Here is a 21192-nt window from a genome sequence, read left to right on the forward strand (position 1 = left end):
TTCAGCAATAATGTATGACATCATCTTTTATTAGGACGAACACTCAGTCGGCCTGGAATTTCTCAGCAACCTTATCATACCGAACCGACACAGTCATCAATACTAGAACGTGTAAGATGTATGTGCTGAACGAAATTGTTATAAAATATGTGTAATGGTAGTGTTTATGTAATGATGCATTTGTAAAGATGTTTTTTTAGACATGACAGCGTAGATCAGTCTTTATTTTTAAGTTGATCGTTTTTCCTTATCTGACAACTTAAAGACTGATAACTTCAACTCTTATAAACATTTTACCTGATTGTAAATGGAGCAGACACATTTTTTCATAAATCATTGAATTCCTATCATGATCCAACTCCGGCAAATATGGGAATATGCTTTTAATGCTAGAAGTTAACTCTGCCGAGTTTACAAGATATGTTACTCCGAAAGACGTGGAAAGCTCGGGCAGGTCGCCGACGAAATACGGCGCCAAACTTAAAGCTTTAATCAAGCCTAATCCGAGCTATATGACTGAAGAAGCTCACCGTACGTCACCGGCAAGCCACATTTACAGAAACTTGTGAACCACAGGGAAGTTAGAACATAACTCTTTGCTGGCCGGCTTTTTTATGAGATGTAAATATTGGTGAAAAATAATACGTTCTAAAAACTTCAAAAGAAGGCTTATATTAAAGGAAATAAAAGATTCAGGTCAAATAGGAGAATATTTACCACTAACTGCTTGCTGTGGGCATTTTTAAAATAATTATGCAAATTTGTCACAAAGGAAGAAGTTAGCAGGTTAAAAATTCATTCAACTACTGTCCATTTAATTCTCATTAAAAAAATTAATTAGGCCCATTTTACAAAAATAAAGTTTTTATTAATTTTCTGTCTCCTTATAAATCGCAGGCTTGATATACGAAACTCATTAATAAAGATTAGATTCGGGTTTTTACCTCAGTTTATAAATTACCAGAATAACAGCACGCCACACAGTCATGCACGTTTAAAACAAACGCCTTTTAAATGCAGCTGATAACCTCTTGAAAACCTAATTGATTTTCAACATTTTGATTCAATTTGAGCAATTCGAGGTTTTTGAATTAATGGGAAAATCCGCAGCTGTCTAAGCAATGAAAATCGTATCAAAATAAATATTTAGGGTGATAATACTTCACTTTTTTCAATACTTAAAAACCTAAATCATTCCATTTTTTATGTAGGATACGAAAATAATATCCAGTATTGTACTAAATGTGTGGTGTTTACTGACCGTGAGTCAATGATTATTCGGAGATCGTGAGATGCGGTCTGGTGTGACGTAGGATTTAAAAAAACATTTTATTTATCGTGACAACGTTTCGATCTTTATTGAAATCATCTTCAGGGCTCAAAGTGTTTGTTTTCCGTGTAGATGTGTCGTTGTCTGTCGCGTTGAAAGTGGTTCTCAGCACACCCGCTTCCAGTAAAGAAGGCCGAAATATTTATTTCTATAAAAAAACGAATCTAATTCGTTTTAAGCACCCTTTAATTTCCTTACATACCAATTTTTCTACCAAACAAAATATAGTCATTTTTGAGCTGAATCATTTTCGGGTCAGCTGGGGCAATTTTTGATTCTCCGGTGTCTTGTTCAAATTCAAAATCCCTAACTCATACGGATTTAATCCAAATTCAATTTTATTACGACAGTTTTTAACCTGCATTTCTCTTCTTTCAATCTATGTCAACAAGGTTTTGATGTTCTGGCATTATATATGATGAAAATAAGAATAAAATCGACAAAAAACTTTTGAAACTTTTATTTTATATATACGTTCTTGATATACTTATGGAAGTAGGCTTGTGTCATAAAGGTGTAGCTTATATTAATGTAAAACATATCTTAGGATTTGTCGAGTTGTTTCAAAATTATCGTAATTTTTCTGATTAAAAAAAAAAAAAAAGGGTTTGGAAGTAAAGTATATGAATACATTTTTTTAAAAATAAACTTATATTCCGGGTTTTTCGCGTAAAAAATGAGTTTCGACTTTATTTTTTGCTAAAAAAAACCTACTTTGCATGTAAAATACAACGCTCTGTTGCAAAATAATGATGCATTGCATTTCAATGGTTACAAATTGGCTTGCCCAGATTCTTTTTGCGTCTTAGCTAAGTAAATTAGGCTAATTCATTTTTTGGCCAGTAACACTCTATATTCCTTTTAAACACAACGAAAAACTCCTGAATACGAAATTATGGGAAAATCAAAAGATACTTTTTCCTATCAGATTTTTACCTTCTAAATGCCTCTGATTTTTCGAAACAAACATGTCGATAACTTTGAATATATTAGAATCGAAGAAATAAACTAAAACGTTTGAGTAATTGTTTTGTTGATTTCATTCTTATTTTACTCGTTTATAATGTCATAAAACCTACACTTTGTCGACATAGCTTGAAAAAGTAAATATTCCGCTTTTTAACGGTACAAGTTATGAATTTTTAAGTCCGGCATACCGATCACCTGAGGCTAAAAATTGTCCCCAGCTGATTCAGCTCCAAAATGTAAAATGTATTGTAATTTTACTCGGTGCTTAAATAACAGATGATTTTTTTTAAATTATTTCCGTATTTTTTTTTTTTTTTTAGATAAAATAAAGGCATTCAATCATTTGAGGTATTTTCCGCCTTGATATCAATCCCAATGGCATTCACTGAATAGTAAAACGGGACAGACGAAAATCACGGAGCCGCCCGCACCGCCTGGCCCAGGGGACGAAAGACGTCGGACTTTTTTTTTTTTTTTTTTTTTTTTACTATACTTTCCGAGGGATGTGCAGATGCTGTGCCACACATCCACATCCCTCACAGTTCACTGACTTCGATTTCGCCCTTGTAAGTCCCTCCGAGGCACTTACGCCCCCCCCCACGATCGGCCACGCGATCTCGCACCCCGTCAATCCCGATCCCCCCAAGCTCGCACCATTGTTTTATTTCAATTTTATGGAATTAAAATTTATTTTTGTAGAAAGTGTCACTTGTAGTAAACTTACAAAGCTTTGTAATATCGTGTTATATTTTGGAAATTAGACTACATTACTTTACAACGGGGCTTTCCAAACTGAGGTCCGCGGCAAACTTCGAAAAAATTAACAATTGCAAAAATAATCGTAGAGTGAATAAATAAAATTAACATAAGTAGTAACAATGAGTACTAAAAACGAGAGTTTTTTAATTTGAAGCAGCCATTGTCTTCTCCACGGACATGCTTTAAGCCAGGAAAACACTTAGCCGATGCCATGCGACGCTACTTTTGGCGGGGTGTGCACATCTGCACACGTCGCGTACAGTCCACAGCGTTTATCACAATAATCACTATCACAATCGCAATGCATCTTTTGTTCTTAATGCACTATTTTGAGCAAAACCTTGTAACAAATTGTTAGTTAAATTTTATGAGCACAACCATCTAATAAATTGTTTGTTAAACTTAATTGTTTTAAATAAAGTTACTTCTAACCATCATAATTAAACAATGTTTATAAAAACTTATGCATTTTTTATCTCGTTTAATTTGGTTTACATTAAAATAACATTACAATAATTAATATAAAGACAAAACTACACGTACTTAGTTTGAAATAAACTACAAAAAATATGAGTGTCCTGTTCTGATGCTACCCGACATTACAAAATGGTGTAATTTTACGAGCAAAACTATGAAATAAATTGTTAATTAAATTTTATGAGCAAAACCGTGTAATAAATTGTTCCAATTTTAGTATTTTACGCCAATAAATTGTTATTAAATGCATTATATCAAAAAATCCTATTCCGGTGTTTTGATTAATTTTCTACCAAACCATTAAAATTAATTTTTTAAATAAAAACTAATTAATTTTTAATCACAGTTAATTTGGTTTATATTAAAATAAGTATGTTGTAATTAATATAACGTCAATAAGACATGTAGTTTGAATAAAAATATGAATGTCCGTTTCTTTTGTCTTCGACTGTACTCGATGCGACCCGACGAAAATCTGGACAGTCGGGATCGCAGAGCGTCGGGTAGATGTGCACGGGGGTAATGCAACCTTATGGAAAACTGTACTTTGGATTTGCGTCGGGTAGCATCGGGTAGCGTCGCATGGCGTAGCGTCGTGTAAGTGTGTTTCTGACTTTAGCCACAAAATAAATGGCAGCCTCTTTTAAGAAAGTTTGGATGAGTCTGTTCAAATTAGTAATTATATTAAGTTATATTGAAGTCAAGACTTTTCACAATACGCTATGGGACGCCTTCATCATTCCCTGCTTCCACATACATAAGTGAGCGGCTGCCTCACGATCACAGGAATTACGTTCTAAAGTCTTATCTTTTTTATGGACCACAATGTCAAATTGGCAAACGTTTTCCATGATGAGAAAAAGCAATGTATACTGTCGTGTTTATCTGATATTTTCGTGAAAATGAATGAGATGAATACTTCTTTCCAAGGGAAGAGTATCACAACTTTCAAAGCTAATGACAAAGTTCGCGCCTTCAAAAGAAAAATTCAGGTTGGACTGAATCTGTTGAGAAGGAAGAGAGGTAGGTGAGGCTTATTTTGACCTGCAGAATTGGCATATGTTAGTTTTAATTTTTAATAGCTGGAGACGGATGTCGGGTTCAGACATCTAGACAATTTCAGTATTTAGTTTTGGTGGCTGGATAGATAGATAGGATTCTCAGGACTCTGAGATTTTGAAGTCATTTTTATTCATCCAGTTAGTTACTTCATCCAGTGTTTTTTGAATGTTAAATTCCAGGGTCTCGATGTTTTTGTTCGTGCAGTAAATCACCACATGATCCGCGTATATCATACTACGAACTGGTAACTTTACGTGCCCAGAGACATTATTTAATGCTAGGCAGAAAAGTAGCGCACTTTGGTCACTTCCCTGTGGTACGCCGTTCTCTTGCATAAATTCTTTGGAGAAGGAATGCCGTATCTGACTTTAAAGCGCCTTGGTTTTAGGAAATATCCATTAAAGGTCAGGGTGTTTCATCTATTCTATAATTTGAAACCGCTCTGCCAAGAAGAAAGCAAAGAATTGTATTCCAAGATCCAGACCAACCTTTGGCTATTATCTTTGCTGTTGCTTTACATAATGAACATGTCAAAGATATGAGACGAAAACTATTAACTTTATGAGATAGTTTATTCTTTTTGAGAATAGGAATAGATGTACAGGACCAAATTTTTGAAAAAACTCCGAATAGGAAAAATTTGTTTAAAATTTCTACAACAATAATTTTATCGACTTGTCTGAAATTTTTTATCATAGCAAAACAAATATTATTTGGCCCAGAGGCAGTATCTTTTCGAGAATTCAAAGCTATTATAAATTCATCATATGAAAATGGTAGGTTTAGGGGATGATTTCTGTTACTGCTAAAAGGAATATTTGTCGCTTCTGCCTTTGCTTTTCTCTGTTTAATGTGGTCCGTATATTTATCTGTAGCTGACATTTTATAGAAGTGCTGCCCGAGGAAATTGTTTATTTCTTCTAGATTATTAATGCACAAGTTATTAGCAATTTTTAAACATGTCATTGGGTTGTACTATTTTTGTCCAGCAATTTTCTTGATTGTATTCCAGGATACTAAGAATGGAGTATTTGAATTTGTTTTCTCTAAGAATTTACGCCAGGTCTGTTTCTTACTGAATTTTATGATATACCTCGCGTGCTTTTTTTTCTTTTTATATTTTTATTTGATTATTTGGAGATCGTTAGATGCGGTCTGGTGTGACGTAGGTTTTAGAAAAACATTTTCATTATCGTGCCAACGTTTGGATCTTTATTGAGATCATCTTCACGGCCTGACATTGTTTAAATTTTACAAATATATGTAGGATGTGAAAAACGTTGGTACGATAAAGAAAATGTTTTTCTAAAACCTAGGCCATATCAGACCGCAACTCACGATCTCCGAATAATCATTAACTAACAGACACTAAACACCACACATTTATGTAAGGTATTGGTTGAAATGAAAAAATTAGTGTCACGAGCGGGATTCGAACCCACGACCTTCGGCTAAATACGCCGCTGCTCTACCACTTGAGCTCCACTCGGAAATGATTTCACTTCAGGGCCTAACGGTCACTAAACACCACACATTTTTCTAGATTTATTGCCAATTGATTTCTAATAAACTTGATCAAAGCCTTACATTTTTCTTTTTCTCTTCACATTAATCATGTAACCTGGCTTTGTTTAGGACATGAGTCTTTGCTGAGGGGAATTGCTTGGTTTTTATAATACATTTATTGAGGTTATTGTTTATTAGATCTATATCATTTTTCATATTGCCATTTCAAGATTAACATTATCTCTAAACAAAGACCAGTTTGCTTTATCCAGCCGCCATGATCGTGAACGTTGAATGGTGGTGTGTCGTTTAGGGATTAGATTGAAATAGGGACGTGATCACTGCTATGTCCAGTAGTAAGTCAAGTAAAGAGTGAGGTAGGACTAAGGTTAATTATAGACATGTCTATATTCTATAATTTTCCTGATCTCGTGCAGACACGTGTAGGAGAACTCATTGAAAATATCAAGGTTAGTTTCTACTGCTTTCCATTTACGATTTGTGCTACCCCCTTCCGATAAGCGATTGTGGGCGTTAAAATCTCCCAGTATCATAATTATTTTGGGTAATTGATTATGTACATCAGTTAAATCGAATGCTGTTAAATTTTTGTGGTAGATGTATCGAACAAATTGTAAATTGAGGTGGATTAAGTGGGTTCTTATTGGGTCTATATGTATTTGTCTTGCTAGGTTGACTACTGTACTAGGTTTCTTATCAGTGTAAAGACTCCACCACTTGCGATTTGGTTTTGAGTATAATCCTTTCTTTCTGTTGTAAAAATTTTAATTTCAGGTTTTAATTTAGTTTTTTGTGTGCACAAACCTGAGCTATTAAGCGGCTTACCAAAAGTTCTACTTCTTATCGATATGAAATAAGACAATTAATGTTCCACTGAATTATGTTCATTTTGTCTGAGATTTATTTATTTGATAGGCCATTTAATTATTTTATATTTTTAATTAATTATTTATTATTTGTATTAATATAAATTAACGTTATCCATTTTCTAGTTTGTATATTAATTTTGGTTCATTTTAGCTTGTTTTTTCGTTTTATTATGTTCTGTGCTGTTCGTTTTTGGACCAATTTGCCAGTTAGAAATGTTTTTATATATTATCAATGTCTATACTGTTTTAAAGTCGTTCTGTGTCAGATGTGTTATAGTCAAAGCTTTTAAGTTTTGAACCATTTTGATTGTTAGTTGTTAGTTTTCTTTTTTAATTCCTCGTTTTCAAGAATATTTATTTTTCTTATAATAAATTTATTATTAATTTAAGCATTATTAACCTTGTTAATTTGTAAGCTGAGGTTTTCCGTGCATTCTGAGTAGGAGTTGGTACGGGTTGTATATCTATCCTTTGTCTGTTATTGGAGCTGGAATTTGAATTGTTATCATTCGGTTTGTTATTACTGCAGGATTGAGGAGTGTTATTATGGTTGATTGTCGATACACATATGGCTTGAGAATGGGAAATAGATCGTTGTGGTTGTAATTCCGGTAAATTTTCAAAATGTTTTCTGCCTGATTAAAAGATAATTTTTCCGTGAAACGTATTTTTTCTATTTATTTTTTTTCCTGAAATATATTGTACAGATTCTATCGTAGGCGGGATGTGATCCGGAAAAATTTAGGTTATGTGGAGGATTTGGCCGATTTATTCTTTCGTGTGAATTATCTCCGCATTTTCCGCAGTTAACTTTTTTACAGACATTTTTGATATGGAATGTAACGGAAACATGAAAAACATACCAGTGGTTAGATTTATATGGTATATAACTTTTAGAAAGTCGAAAACTATTTCATCCCGTAAAATTGATCTTAATAAACGTAAAAATAATGGTCGAGGTAGTCCATATTCAATGTTGTTTAGTTTTAAATATACTAATTTTTTAGACGCCCTGAGATTTTAATTTCCCGAACAGAAATGATACTTTGTAAAAAGTGAAGAGATTTGTGTAGTTCAAAATTAATAGGTAGAGTTTCATAATATGATTTTACGTTTTGAAGATTAATAAAATATTTTTCTTTCTCAACATCAAGTTAAACGGAGCCGTTTTTTAAAAATTTCAATGAGATTTGTAGACAAAAACTTAATTAGCATATTGTTATAGGGCTAAAATCGCTAAAAGCCTTTATTATCAAAAGACATGATAGGTAGGTAGGTATTTTCGGCACCATTTAGATTTAAACTTGAAAATCGACCCTGCTCTATCAGAAAGTAAAGGGTCAAAGGGCACTTGCCCAGGCTCCTTCTATGTCGAGGGACGTTGAAAATATAATATAGGGGCATTCACGATCTTTGCGTTGACCCTGTTCACTCTGTTAGGTCCTGTTAGATCGAGAAAAATGATGACGCAGACTTTTAAGATTCGGCTAGTTAACATTGCCCGAGGCCAGGGCCAATGTTAGGTGTTAGGTCGAAAATATAGTCACTTTACTATCCGTTAGGGCGTAAGTAACCAACATGGCAGCCATGAATTGAACAGCTGTTTTTTTGTTTACATGTATTTTTATTCTTAAATACGCATTAATTAAATCAAACCAATACATTTCTTTAGTTAATTTCCGGCCTGTCCTTATACTCTCATTCATAATAGACACATCCCATATCCTATAAAGTTTTAGGCTGTTAGACGTTAGTGTACAGGTTAGGTATGTCGGCATGAATTGAAGCGTGTCGTTTGTTAGTACTTTTCGAGTGCATAGATAGCATTTTGAATAAAAGAGGTGATTTATTTTCCTTTTTTATTAACTTCCGGCATCTTACAATTTAACACAAAACAAAACCATAACAATCAACAAGCTTTCAAGTATTGTTATAGCTTTATTTTTGGATCTACCAATCGCCACGCGCCGCATTTCGGAAAAATTAACGTTTAATATGCTAAGAAAAGAAGGAATCATTCATGATCTTACTGGACATTTCTCTATTCGATTTAACATCTTACAAACATCGTGAACACCCTTTACGTTGCACCAAGACAAAACTGTTCAAGTACAGTTTACCAGTGAGGTAACAATGGCGAATCCCCTTGTAAGAAAAGGGCTGTTACACAGCTGATAGATCTTGTACCCATGGCATAGGCTAGTACGATCAACTAGCATTAGAACAGATGAAAAGCTGAAAGGAAGGAAACCATTTTAACAAACCAAAAACCTTGTGGTGAGATTTGCATCAAAGGAAGCAGGAAGAGACTAAATCTTAGCAGGATTTTTGTCGGGGCGCTACAGACTGAATAGGGAAGTGAGAAAGATCGGCACGGTGAAAAGCCATACAAACGCTCTTATGGTACATTAAAAACAGAACCTAATATTAAAATTCTTCGATGAATTGGGACACCTGTGTACTATAACAGAAGGTGCAATGGCTTTTAAAGGGTATAGTTTGAAAATTCCCCTAAATATACATCTATATCTGATTCACGAAAAAGAAAGATAAACTTGAATTGTCGATAAGAGAATATACTCACAGTTTGAAATATATATGTATTCAAGTTTTTATTAAGGTTTAACCGGCGGCAAAAATATACTAATTTACGAACAGGATAAGTTAATCCAGTAAGCCGCGAGAGCATGAAATTGTTGACACTAGTTTGATCCACGAGGTCATTAATCAAGTAAAGGTAAATAAAACGTGACGAGCAAAAAAAAAAATCGAGAATCCTATTGTTCTTCCCATTGTAGTGGGCCTTTTGTATTTGGCCTTCATTAAAGTTCGTTAACCAAACTTCAGTCGAGGCTTCATTTAATTTTGCCCAGCTAGTTCAAATCGTATCTTTAACGGGTTTATTGGACTACCAATATGTCAAAAGCGATGAGGTTTTATGCAAGATTTTCCAATAGAATTCCGCTGATAAGAGAACTTTTTGTCGATTGCTCAGCACATCGGGGTTAGTGGAACTGTACATCACGTTAAAAGAGGTCGGATTTTTCTCCCCGCAACGGCCCTTCGATTTGGAATTGGATGCCGTTTCGTACACACAAAACCTTTCCTGAGTGCTTTGCATATGAGAAGACACGGATTAGTGGATATTGAATGTATACGGCATTAGAAACTTTGACCTTTCTCGACACTGACATGCCATTGAGGGGTCGATGTTTATTTATGGCGTCTACATCGAAAAACTGTAAAAATGGAATTAACGCAATTTACGAGCCTAGGAACAACCAGATCTAATCAATAAAACAATTTATTAAAATTAAATTTGACACGAACTTCACAATGAACGATAAATTTGAAGAAATTTAAATAAGGATAGATTACTTGTAATTTTTACGTTAGCATCCTGCCGAAAATTTATTACCTTCTTCCCTTAATTTTGTTTTATATAAATTTCAAAAATTTACGTAGGATTTATTGTTAAGGCGCGTTTTTCACGATTAAATGTTTGTTGTTTCAAACAACATTTGAAAATATTTACTCGATACAATCTTTGTAGTTGTAAATAATAAATAAAAGTATCTTTTTCTTAAAATCCACGGCGGTTCGTAGCAATTCTTATCCAAAGATTGAAAAATCCCAAGTTCTCCGTGGTTGAAATATTTTGTTTATTATTATTTATCAAAATGGGTGGAAATATATATGTATCTATGGCATGGTCCATGTATATTTATTTTAAAAAAATTGTAATATGCTTATGTGTGTATCTTCGGATAGCAATTGTGCCATGAGATTTTCCATGTTCAGTGGTGATGATGGGCCGTAGGCCCGAAACGCTAGTGACAGACCAAAATTGAATAACATATTTCAACCATAGAGAACTTTGGATTTTTCAACCTTTGGATGAAAATAAAAGTAATAATTTAAAAAAAGAAGTTGCTCAACTTTATTCTTCTTTTCAAGTTGACATATGAGTTGGAACGTGCGAACATCCTAGTTGCTGTTTCTTGTTAAACTTTTACACTATGGGTGTTGTTTCGTTTTTGTTTATAAAACAGGTAAAAAATTAACAATGAGTCTCAATTGGACTGGACGTGTGATGCTAATATTATTAAAACTTTGACCGTAAGCATACTGTTTTTGGATTTTCCGTATTGATTGTTGAAAAACTGAGAGTTTTGTTTTTTCCTCGTATTGCCAGGCAATACTAGGTGGCGCCTTTGGCTCAAACGTTGCGATTTAAGATGTCTGATGATGAAGCGACTTGATAAATATGCCAGAGAAAATGTTTCAATTCTAGCCTGAAAGATATGAAAATTGCGGGGTTCTAAAAATAAAATTAAATGAAAACGGTTAGATCCATGTAGGCATGAGAAAGAAAATTCAGTGCATGCAGAGTTGCTGCAGCAATGTTGCTCAACGTGTCTCACATAATGGAAGGGTGGCATTCCATGGCTCCATATAGGGAGCAAGTTCGAATGCTGCCCTATGTAAGAATTGTGTGTTCCGTCAACGAGCCTTTGAGCCCTTGTTCCTCGATTATTGGTGGAAAATGTGTTTTTTTTTTTTTTAAATTAAATGTAGGTGGTTTTTTTTTTTTAACGAGGATTTGCAACAACAGAGGTCATATACACCCTCAAGGTGCCGGTTATGCCCATTTGTAAGTAAGTCGCATTCGAATGCAGGGCTGCTGGATTCGAACTCGGGACCTTTACCTTACAGTGATGAGCGCCGTGCCTACGCCTAAACCGTTGCGGCCACCGACGCCCCTTATATAATAGAAAGGGGTAATGGAGGGATATCGAGTACTCCACCACACTCAGTGAGTGAAAACTTTGCCTTTCAAATTTGGCTGCCGAAATGACCTAGGTTTTGACATCACCCGGAGCCCAATCTCGGTGGCTGGGTGAACAACAGTATGGTATGACCCCGGACGGCCAACAACCGGGGTGGGTGATTCTCGAGGCCCGCCGGTAATTTATTGTATATTACAAAATCTGGAATTGCGAGAAGTGACAGCAGTGTACATATGTACATACATGTGCATATTTCGGAATATATAAATCCAAATCCGGCATTCAATTATTTTCTAAATGAAAAGTTGATTAATTTTTATTGAAGCGTGTGAATAAAAACTGATTCAAGTCGCTTTCAACTTATTTTTTTGAGCAATTAAAGTTTGAACAACAAAAGTCGAATCGTCTGAACGCGCTTTTAATTTCACAACTGTGGCCTTTAAAAGCCCAGTTTTTCGATTCAACAATTATTAAACAAAGACAAATAAACAGGCAATTTTTCCCCACAGAGACATCAGCAACTAAACAAAAATTTAATAATACGGCTGGGCATAGAGCAAATGTCCGACCGCGTTGGGGTGGTAACTCATCTGGCCCGGTATTCCGAAACCACCATAGAAAGAAAAAATCCGATGGGGAAGAAAAAGAAGAATTAATGCTGTCTGAAGGGGCAATTTTTATTACCGGCAGTCTAATTAGACATTCGCTTCAAATTAGAGCGTGGAATTTGTGGGAACTGGGTTACTTAAAGGGCCTCCACACTATCATGTGGCATTATATTTCACCCCCGGCTTAATGACTCTTCTTTTGCAAGTTACACCTGCTAATAAGGAAATACCAAATGCGGTGGCTACCGATAGCAGGAAGGAGCTAAGTACTTTTTTCTTCTTTAATTAAAGGATAGTTGGAAAGTTATTTTCCGATTCTCTACTCCCCTCGACCGAGCAATTCATAACAGACCTGTTATGCACAGTTACTATTCTGTTAAAACTGCATAAATATCTGAACATTAACAGTCATCCGTGGAACAATTATATGATTATAGACTAAATTGAGAAACACTGGCTGTAAATATGTTTTAACGAACTTTTAACATTCCCCATATTTCAGTTAATTAATCTGTTATATAAGGCATTGGTTGAGATAAAAAAGTCAGTGTCACGAGCGAGATTCGAACCCACGACCCTCAGCTAAATACGCCGCTGCTCTACCACTTGAGCTATCGTGATTTCGATCCACTCGGACACCAACTTTCCAACTCAATAAGTAATGAAGTATTTCTTCACGATAGCTCTCCGTGGCAATTTCATTTGTCGCCGAAAATCGAATAGATTACACACCCTTTGAAAAATGGCAAAAAAAAAGGAAAATTCTACAGGTAGGGTTGAGATGGGAAGTTAGTGTCCGAGTAGATCGAAGTGGTAGAGCAGCGGCGTATCGAGCCGGGGGTCGTGGGTTCGAATCTCTCTCCTGACACTGACTTTTTATCTCAACCAATGTCTTATATAAAAGATTAATTAATTGAAAAACGTTATTTGATCAATCGGACCACGAACTGTAATGGATTCCCCATATTACTACTATTGGAAAAATTTGGGAATAGGAGGATACACACCCCAACATGAATGCAAAAAAACTTTTTAAATTAATTAATTATTATTTTAATCAAACTTTTATTTAGTTTTAAGACAAAATTTAGCCTTTTTGACTGATGCAAAACCAGTTGGTCTCGTAATATACAAAAATCTTCGAATGCTGTGATTTTTTTGACGGAGAGTCAAATGAGGATTGAAAAATAATGAGGGTACATCGAGAACAACCAACCGACAAATTGCCAACAATTCTTGTTCCTTATTCACAAACTTTCATTCATTTTCATTCAAAAACTCAACTTTATATAACTTACATTTTAAGATTGTAATCGTGGGGTGTCGGTGGCCGCAACGGTTTAGGCGTTGACACGGCGCTCTTCACTGTAAGGTAAAAGTCCCGAGTTCGAATCCAGCGGCCCTGCATTCGAACCCGACAAAAACACACCGGCACCCTGAGGGTTGATATGACCTCTGCTGTTGCGAACACTCGTCAATTTTTTTTTTTAAAAAGGTTGTAATAGGAAAGCCAAAAAGCCCATATCGAAAATATAATACGCTGTAGTAAGAAAATGTCCAATAATGATTTTGATGAATAGTAACAACAAATTTGGCTGAATTTAAATTCAGAAATATTAAATATTTTGCGGCAGAACTGAGTACGGCCTGGTATAGGGAGGGTAAAAAGGAAAGGATAGCGTTATTTTTATTTTTTTGGCCTGGTCTGTGTAAATGATCGATTCAAAACTAAATGGCATTTTATGTACAATTAAATAAAGTTGACAGCGCGTGAAGCGTTGACCGGGACACAGTCGATTTTTCTTTTCACCCCATCTTCAGAGGTAGATATTCATCGAGATCGACATTAAATTCCCATTTCAAAGGTAATCTGTCCCTGCATACACTTCAAAGGGAGTGCGATATGAAAATCGGTGGCACGCACAAATTCAACGTTGACGGAAGTTAAGCTATAAAAGGTTTATATAACAAATACGTCGGAAATTTGTATATTTAACATATGATTGCACCATTCTCGAGCCCACTTTTAATATTTTTAATAACGATAAATCATTTTTTTAAATTGTTATACATATAAAAAGGTAAATGTAATAGATTTAATTTAAGAGACGAACCATATTTTGAACATTAAACATAAAAATCCCCCCCCCCAGTTTATGTCAATACAAAGCACTTCCATTGTCGGTGTATGGGATTTCAACCGTTAAGGTAAATTTGGTTTGGTCGGTGAATTCCATCTAACGATTTTTCAGTATACAGCTTATTCTACTTTTTCCCGTCCATTTGTGGATTATGGAGATTGAGGTGTTCGATTTATGGGTCGGTTCTGCAGTGGTTTCCCTGTCAAATGTTGCCACGGTATTTGCTTCCTTTTATGTCAGATCGATGGACGACAGGGCATAAAACACTGCCTTGTGGTACTCCAACTTGGACCGGTTTCGGTTTGAACTATACGTAATTGTTTAATTCAGAAATGCCAGCAAGGTAGGATTCGATAGGTTTTGCTTAGTTGACAGGGATGGAAATTCATATTTGATATATGAGACCTTCATGCGAGACTTTATCGCATGCTTGTGCCACATCTAGAAAAACATCCGAAGGATTCGTCAGTGACTGATGATTCGGTTAACCTGGTCAATCGTAGTGTATTTGTCGGACATTATTATTATTATTTTCAATTAATTAATCTTTATATAAGGCATTGGTCGAGATAAAACGTCAGTGTCACGAGCGGGATTCGAACCCACAACCCTCGGCTAAATACGCCGCTGCTCTACCACTTGAGCTATCGTGACTTCGATCCACTCGAACACTAACTTCCCATCTCAACCCCACCTTTCGAATTTGGAAAAATGACCAAAAGGAGGGAAAAATTCGAACAGCCGTAGAGAAATTGGCTTGTACAATTGGACCTTATTCGCAGCTTACAAAGTTTACAGATAATAACGACCACATCTTTTTCTAGGTAACTCGCTGATAATCTGAATCCGAGGGGCTTTTTTGGGCTTAATTTCAATCTTGACTCACCTACATGTTCATCTCAACGCAAGGTGAAATTTCACGACGGAACTGAATAATTGTATGAAAGTATTAATGCGTACTTAAGCAGTCAAATAAAGCTAACAATAAGACCAAATTTTCATTAGGCTAAAATGGACTTTGTTCTTTCAATAGCCGTTTTATAATTAAAATCCGTTGTAAAATGACGCGTTTATAGGTATTTCAAATGCTTCGTGTTTGTTTAACTGTACAAATTTCCGCCTCTTTGAGCGACACAGCATTAAGAATGTAAACAGTTTTTGTCCTCTTTCACCAGTAGAGTAAAAAATGATCAAAAACGTGCACCTTATGGAATTAAAGAGTGCCCGCATTAAACATTTACTTAATTAATTATATAAAAATAAATATATTCATGAATATATTATATAAAAATAAATAATAATATATTATATAAAAATGTATAATATATTATATAAAAATAAATATATTCAATATAAATATATTCATAAACATATTTTATGAGTCATTCTTAGTTTAGTGTCTATAACGTATAGATAGTCATGAAATTGGTGAAGTTGGACAACCAACAATAAAATCAATACACATATAAAAATCAGTACTTTAGAAATGACATCATGAATTATTTATTGTTTTAATAGTGTTTTGTCTACCACATTAGCCAAGCCACGTTATTGTTTTATGAACTATTTCGAAAAAGGTTAGGATCAAAAATTCCAGTGGTGAAGTGGGGTTCGAACTCACGACCTACATCTTCTTCGAGCCGAAACTATCCGATACCGCCGCCTTCCAGCCACATCTAGTGTTTATTTATCTAAAACAAAATCCAATATAAACAAATTTGTTCTTTTATCATTAATTACAACTTATATATTTTAAAAACTATAAATCTATTGTGTAGAAAAGCGGACAGTCAGGGATGATGAGTATGATGCCATGACAAAAAGATTAATTACAGATTGATAGTTTAATGATTAAAGAATAGTAAGTATAAAATCGTTAATCTCCTTTAATCTGTAAATTGGTCTTTAAACTTGTCAATATTAAACAGACAATTTGGCTAAATTGTTCAACATATCAAATTGATCAATTAAAACATACAATAATTTTAGATTTTATGAACTATAGTTATCGAAAGTTTATTTAGGACGGGGGCGTCAAAAATGTCACGGGATGCGGTGGAAATCGAACCCACAACCAGTTGTACAATAGCAGGTAACAAAGTTTAATTGTTACACTTATTTATCGTTTAGCTCAAATCGGAAAAGTATTTCCTATGGTAGCCAATCCTGGCAGATGTAGGGTGTAAGCTGAATAAACAGAAAATTAATCCTGGATTATATAGGTTTATCTTCTGAAACAACAGAATTTGTTTTTACTCAAATTAAATTTACTTACTTAAATTAAATAAATGGATGGAGCATTTTAGCAACACTAAGCTGTAAGCAAACAGTAATAACGATTTATGTTAAGATGAGAATGTCATAAGAACGCCCCCTTCCTATATAAACTTTCGATAACTATAGTTAAAGAAAACTAAAATTATTATATTTTTTAATTGGTCAATTTTATATACTAAACAACTTAACCAAGTTGTCTGTTAAATATTGGCACGTTTATAACAGTAATAACGAGTCACAATGGTTGCTATGATTACAATGCTTAAGCTTTTATTACTGATGTAATTTGCTGTTATTACCTTCTGGAAGTAAGTTTGTAAAGTGTTTATCAACAAAGCTGTTACAATTGTTAAAGCAATAAATACTTAAATTATTCTTTATAAGTTATTTAAACATAAACTACCAAACTAAATAATATGAAACTACTCGTTCTTGTTTTAAAATGGTCTGGCGAGCCAGAAATCGCTAAAAGCTGTGGTAGGATTAAAGGTACAATTAGCCATTTACAGTCAAGGAGAATAAGTAAACGAGCAAAAACAATCAACGGCATGATTTGTAGTTTGCATAGATTGAACTTCAAACTTTTGTCAAAAACATAAATCCATCAGTCAAGGTGTTAACAATGTGTCCTCGGTTGAATGGGATCGTACTCCAGGACGGAGGCGGGAAAAGTTTTTTGAAGGACCATTGCTGAATCGGCAGAACTAATATTGTAGTTAATAGTTCAATAAAGTTAGGACGTGTTTGGACTAGAATGGCAGTAGCAGACTCCGGAGGACTCCAGATTCGGGGCAGCCTGAATGATACGTACGGGAGCAGTTAACAAAGCTTTAAGATCTGATAAAAAATCCTCATGCTTAATGAAAAGCTCTAACCAATGAGGGAAATGGAACAATTGGTATTGGCCGCAGTGCGTAAGATCTTCAGGACTAACTCCCTTTAACCTTAACATAAATCTTATGGTTAGGGATGGGTCGAAGGTCGTGGGTTCGAATCCCGCTTGTGACACTGACTTTTGTATCTCAACTAAAAACCTTAATTAATTGAAAGATATTAATTGGTCAAGCGGACCACCAAAACTAGTGAACTATTTTTGGTATTCATTTTGTGTTTGAAAAGGATGCCACCAATCGAGCGTCGAAACTAGTAGTGTATTTTATAATAAATAAGGTGCCAATAAACCATTATTCAAAATAAATATTTAATAGAAACCTTAGCATAATTCAACGAAACGATTTATTGCGTTATGGTAAAATATACCTTCTTCCGGGAAAAGCCAACTCGAAAAGAATGTTTCACATGGAAATTTGCTTAGATTTGCACATCGAAGCCAGAAACACACTTACCCGATGCTACGCTATGCGACGCTACCAGATGCTACCCGACGCAAATCTAAACTCCGATTTTCCATAAGGTTGTATTAGCCCCGTGCACATTGACCCGATGCTATGCCACGCTAACCTACCCGACGCTCTGCGATCCCCACTGTCCAGATTTTCGTCGGGTCGCATCGAGTACAGTCGAAGACAAAAGAACCGGACACTCATATTTTTATTTCAAACTACATGTCTTATTGACGTTATATTAATTACAACATACTTATTTTAATATAAACTAAATTAACTGTGATTAAAAATTAATTAGTTTTTATTTAAAAAATTAATTTTATTGGTTTGGTAGAAAATCAATCAAAACACCGGAATACGATTTTTTCATATAATGAATTTAACTAACAATTTATTGTACTCGCTTCGGCGGTATATATATTAAAATTGGAACAATTTATTACACGGTTTTGCTCATAAAATTTAATTAACAATTTATTTCATAGTTTTGCTAGTAAAATTACACCATTTTCGTCGGGTAGCATCAGAAGAGGACACTCATATTTTTTGTAGTTTATTTCAAACTAAGTACATGTAATTTTGTCGTTATATTAATTACATGTTATTTTAATGTAAACCAAATTAAAAGAGATAAAAAATGCATAAGTTTTTATAAACATTGTTTAATTATGATGGTTAGGAGTAACTTTATTTAAAACAATTAAGTTTAACAAACAATTTTTAGATGGTTGTGCTCATAAAATTTAACTAACAATTTATTACAAGGATTTGCTCAAAATAGTTCATTAAGAACAAAAGATGCGTTGCGATTGTGATCGTGATTATTGTGATAAACGCTGTGGACTGTACGCGACGTGTGCTTGCGTCGGATAGATGTGCACACCCTACCAAAACGTGGCAAGGCGTCGGGTAGCGTCGCATGGCGTAGCATCGAGTAAGTGTGTTTCTGACTTTAAAATTGTCCCCAGCTGATTCAGCTCCAAAATGTAAAATGTATTATAACTTTACTCGGTGCTTAAATAACAGATGAATTTTTTTTTAATTATTTCCGTATTTTTTTTGGTATTATGGTCCGTATTTATTTGGTAAGTGTGTTCCCGGCTTTACTGTTTAAATTTTTAATCATATATTAGAATGGAAGAATTAGAAAGTACTATAATTACATCCCAGACATTTTAATACACAATTATCAAGTTAATCACTGTTTGCGAAAAATCATTTAAATGCACATGGGCATAGACCTCACCATAAATCTATGATGTGACGTTGCCTAATTTCGTCTAATAATTATTACCGCACGCAAAATTATTTGATTTTGTATTTAAAGTGGTTACGAAACGGCAAAACAAGTGTAGTGAAGGGCTGAAATTAATATTCGAAAAACTCGATAAAAATAATTTGTTATTCATCATTGCCTCCACGAATCCTAAAAGCCTGGCTCATCCAAAGTTACGAAGTTTCTTCAGTTAATCCATTTTGTGTCATTATGAAAGATTATAACGGGATTTCAGTCAAGGAGATAATTTATGGTTGTGTTTTCAAAAGGCCGAATCACGCGGAAGAACGTTCATTGCGTTTCTCTCAAATAGCTTAAAGTTTCTGTTTTATTAGATTGTCACCAAAACCGTTATTCATAAATGTAAAAAAAAAGTTAATTATAGAAATTGCTGGCCGCGCACTCAATAAGCTCGTGTAATTTAAGCCTCAATAAAGCAATTTAATACATTTTTTAACATTGAGAATTAATTACGGGGGATTAGTACTCGTTGCATATTTTTAATGCTAGCCCATTAAAGACCGTTACTGAGTGTATTTGAAAACGAATTTATCGAGAGTTGATGTTGTAATATAAAGTATAGAGCCTTTAAAAATAAAACAGGTATTACCAAAGTGTACTTATAAAGTTAAAAATAACTGAAAACAGACACTTCGCCGTTGGAAAACAAACTTACGCCGCATTTACATAAAACTTTAAGAATAAGAAAGAATTTTGGGGAATGTTTTCTGTATAAAAAGTTTCGATACGCAAAGTCGGAAAAATCCATTCCGCCGCGGATAGCTATCCTTCTAAAAGCATCCTTCTTCTTATCCTTTCCAAATAGGTAGCTTACTCGAGACAAAGTCCTCGTTGCCCAAGCCGCCGGTACACCGGGCTGCTATACTTTAAAAGTTGCTCTCTGACAGGCCAACATGCCGCTCCGCCTCCATTAATCCATGGATACGTTCGTGTTACGTCTGACTCGAAAATCTCACTCTTTTTTCAGTCGACAATACAAACAGACAAAAAAAAATTCAAATGTAAAATATAAATCATTATGAAATCTCGACTTATCTATCTCGAAGGTGACTAAGGATATTTACTGTTAGACCTGAATTGAAAATATTGAAGTGCACGTTATAGAAAGATGAGAAAAAATCCTTGGAAGGATAATGATTTTAGGTTTAATCTGAATGCTAATTAAACTAGGGTGTTGGGGCTTAAAAACGAGTGGGAGAAAAATTATAGGTCTACCATCTGGACAAAAGTTCTACCTGACCATGAAAAGCAACCCAATGGCAACGTAATGGAGAAAAATCACATCACAGAAAAATTCAATCTTCTTTTACGCTTAAAATGAAAATTAATGTACGCAAACGGACACGTGTTTTGCAAAGATGTTTATACATAGAGATTTGTCATGATAACCATAAGGGCACTGTTTCAGGAATCTACGCTATGGAAACAATGAAGAAAATATTCAATTCAGTACGGAGTATTTCCTCCTCTTGCATTGTTCACCGGTTGCATTCGACGTGGCATTGATTTTATGTGGTTTTGAACGTATTGTTGTAGAATACTTCCATACTCTTCCAACAGCGCCATTCTTAATTCCTACAAATTCTCTGGCATCACTGGGAAATGTTTTACCCTATTTGACAACTCCTCCCAAAGGTGCTCGATAGGGTTTACGTCGCAACTAAATGCCTGGCCATTGGCTAGCTGCATGGGGTTGGCATAAAAATGAAACCGTCGCCTATTAGAGGCATAAGTAACAAC

The 21192-nt window shown here is 34.7% G+C and overlaps 1 protein-coding gene across 1 annotated transcript in view; it reads left to right on the forward strand.

Moving 5' to 3' along the window:
* The first annotated feature begins 377 nt into the window (after positions 1–377).
* The window catches only part of LOC106663275 (fat-like cadherin-related tumor suppressor homolog), a 128006-nt gene continuing 107191 nt past the window's right edge, over positions 378–21192 (forward strand). The window contains exon 1 of the mRNA XM_024229586.1: positions 378–531. Within this exon, the coding sequence (XP_024085354.1) occupies positions 378–531 (154 nt within the window). The remainder of the gene's footprint in view (positions 532–21192) is intronic.

The sequence above is a fragment of the Cimex lectularius genome, unplaced genomic scaffold (assembly GCF_000648675.2).
Source record: "Cimex lectularius strain Harlan isolate CLEC.00 unplaced genomic scaffold, Clec_2.1 scaffold310, whole genome shotgun sequence".
Taxonomy (NCBI): Eukaryota; Metazoa; Arthropoda; class Insecta; order Hemiptera; family Cimicidae; genus Cimex; species Cimex lectularius.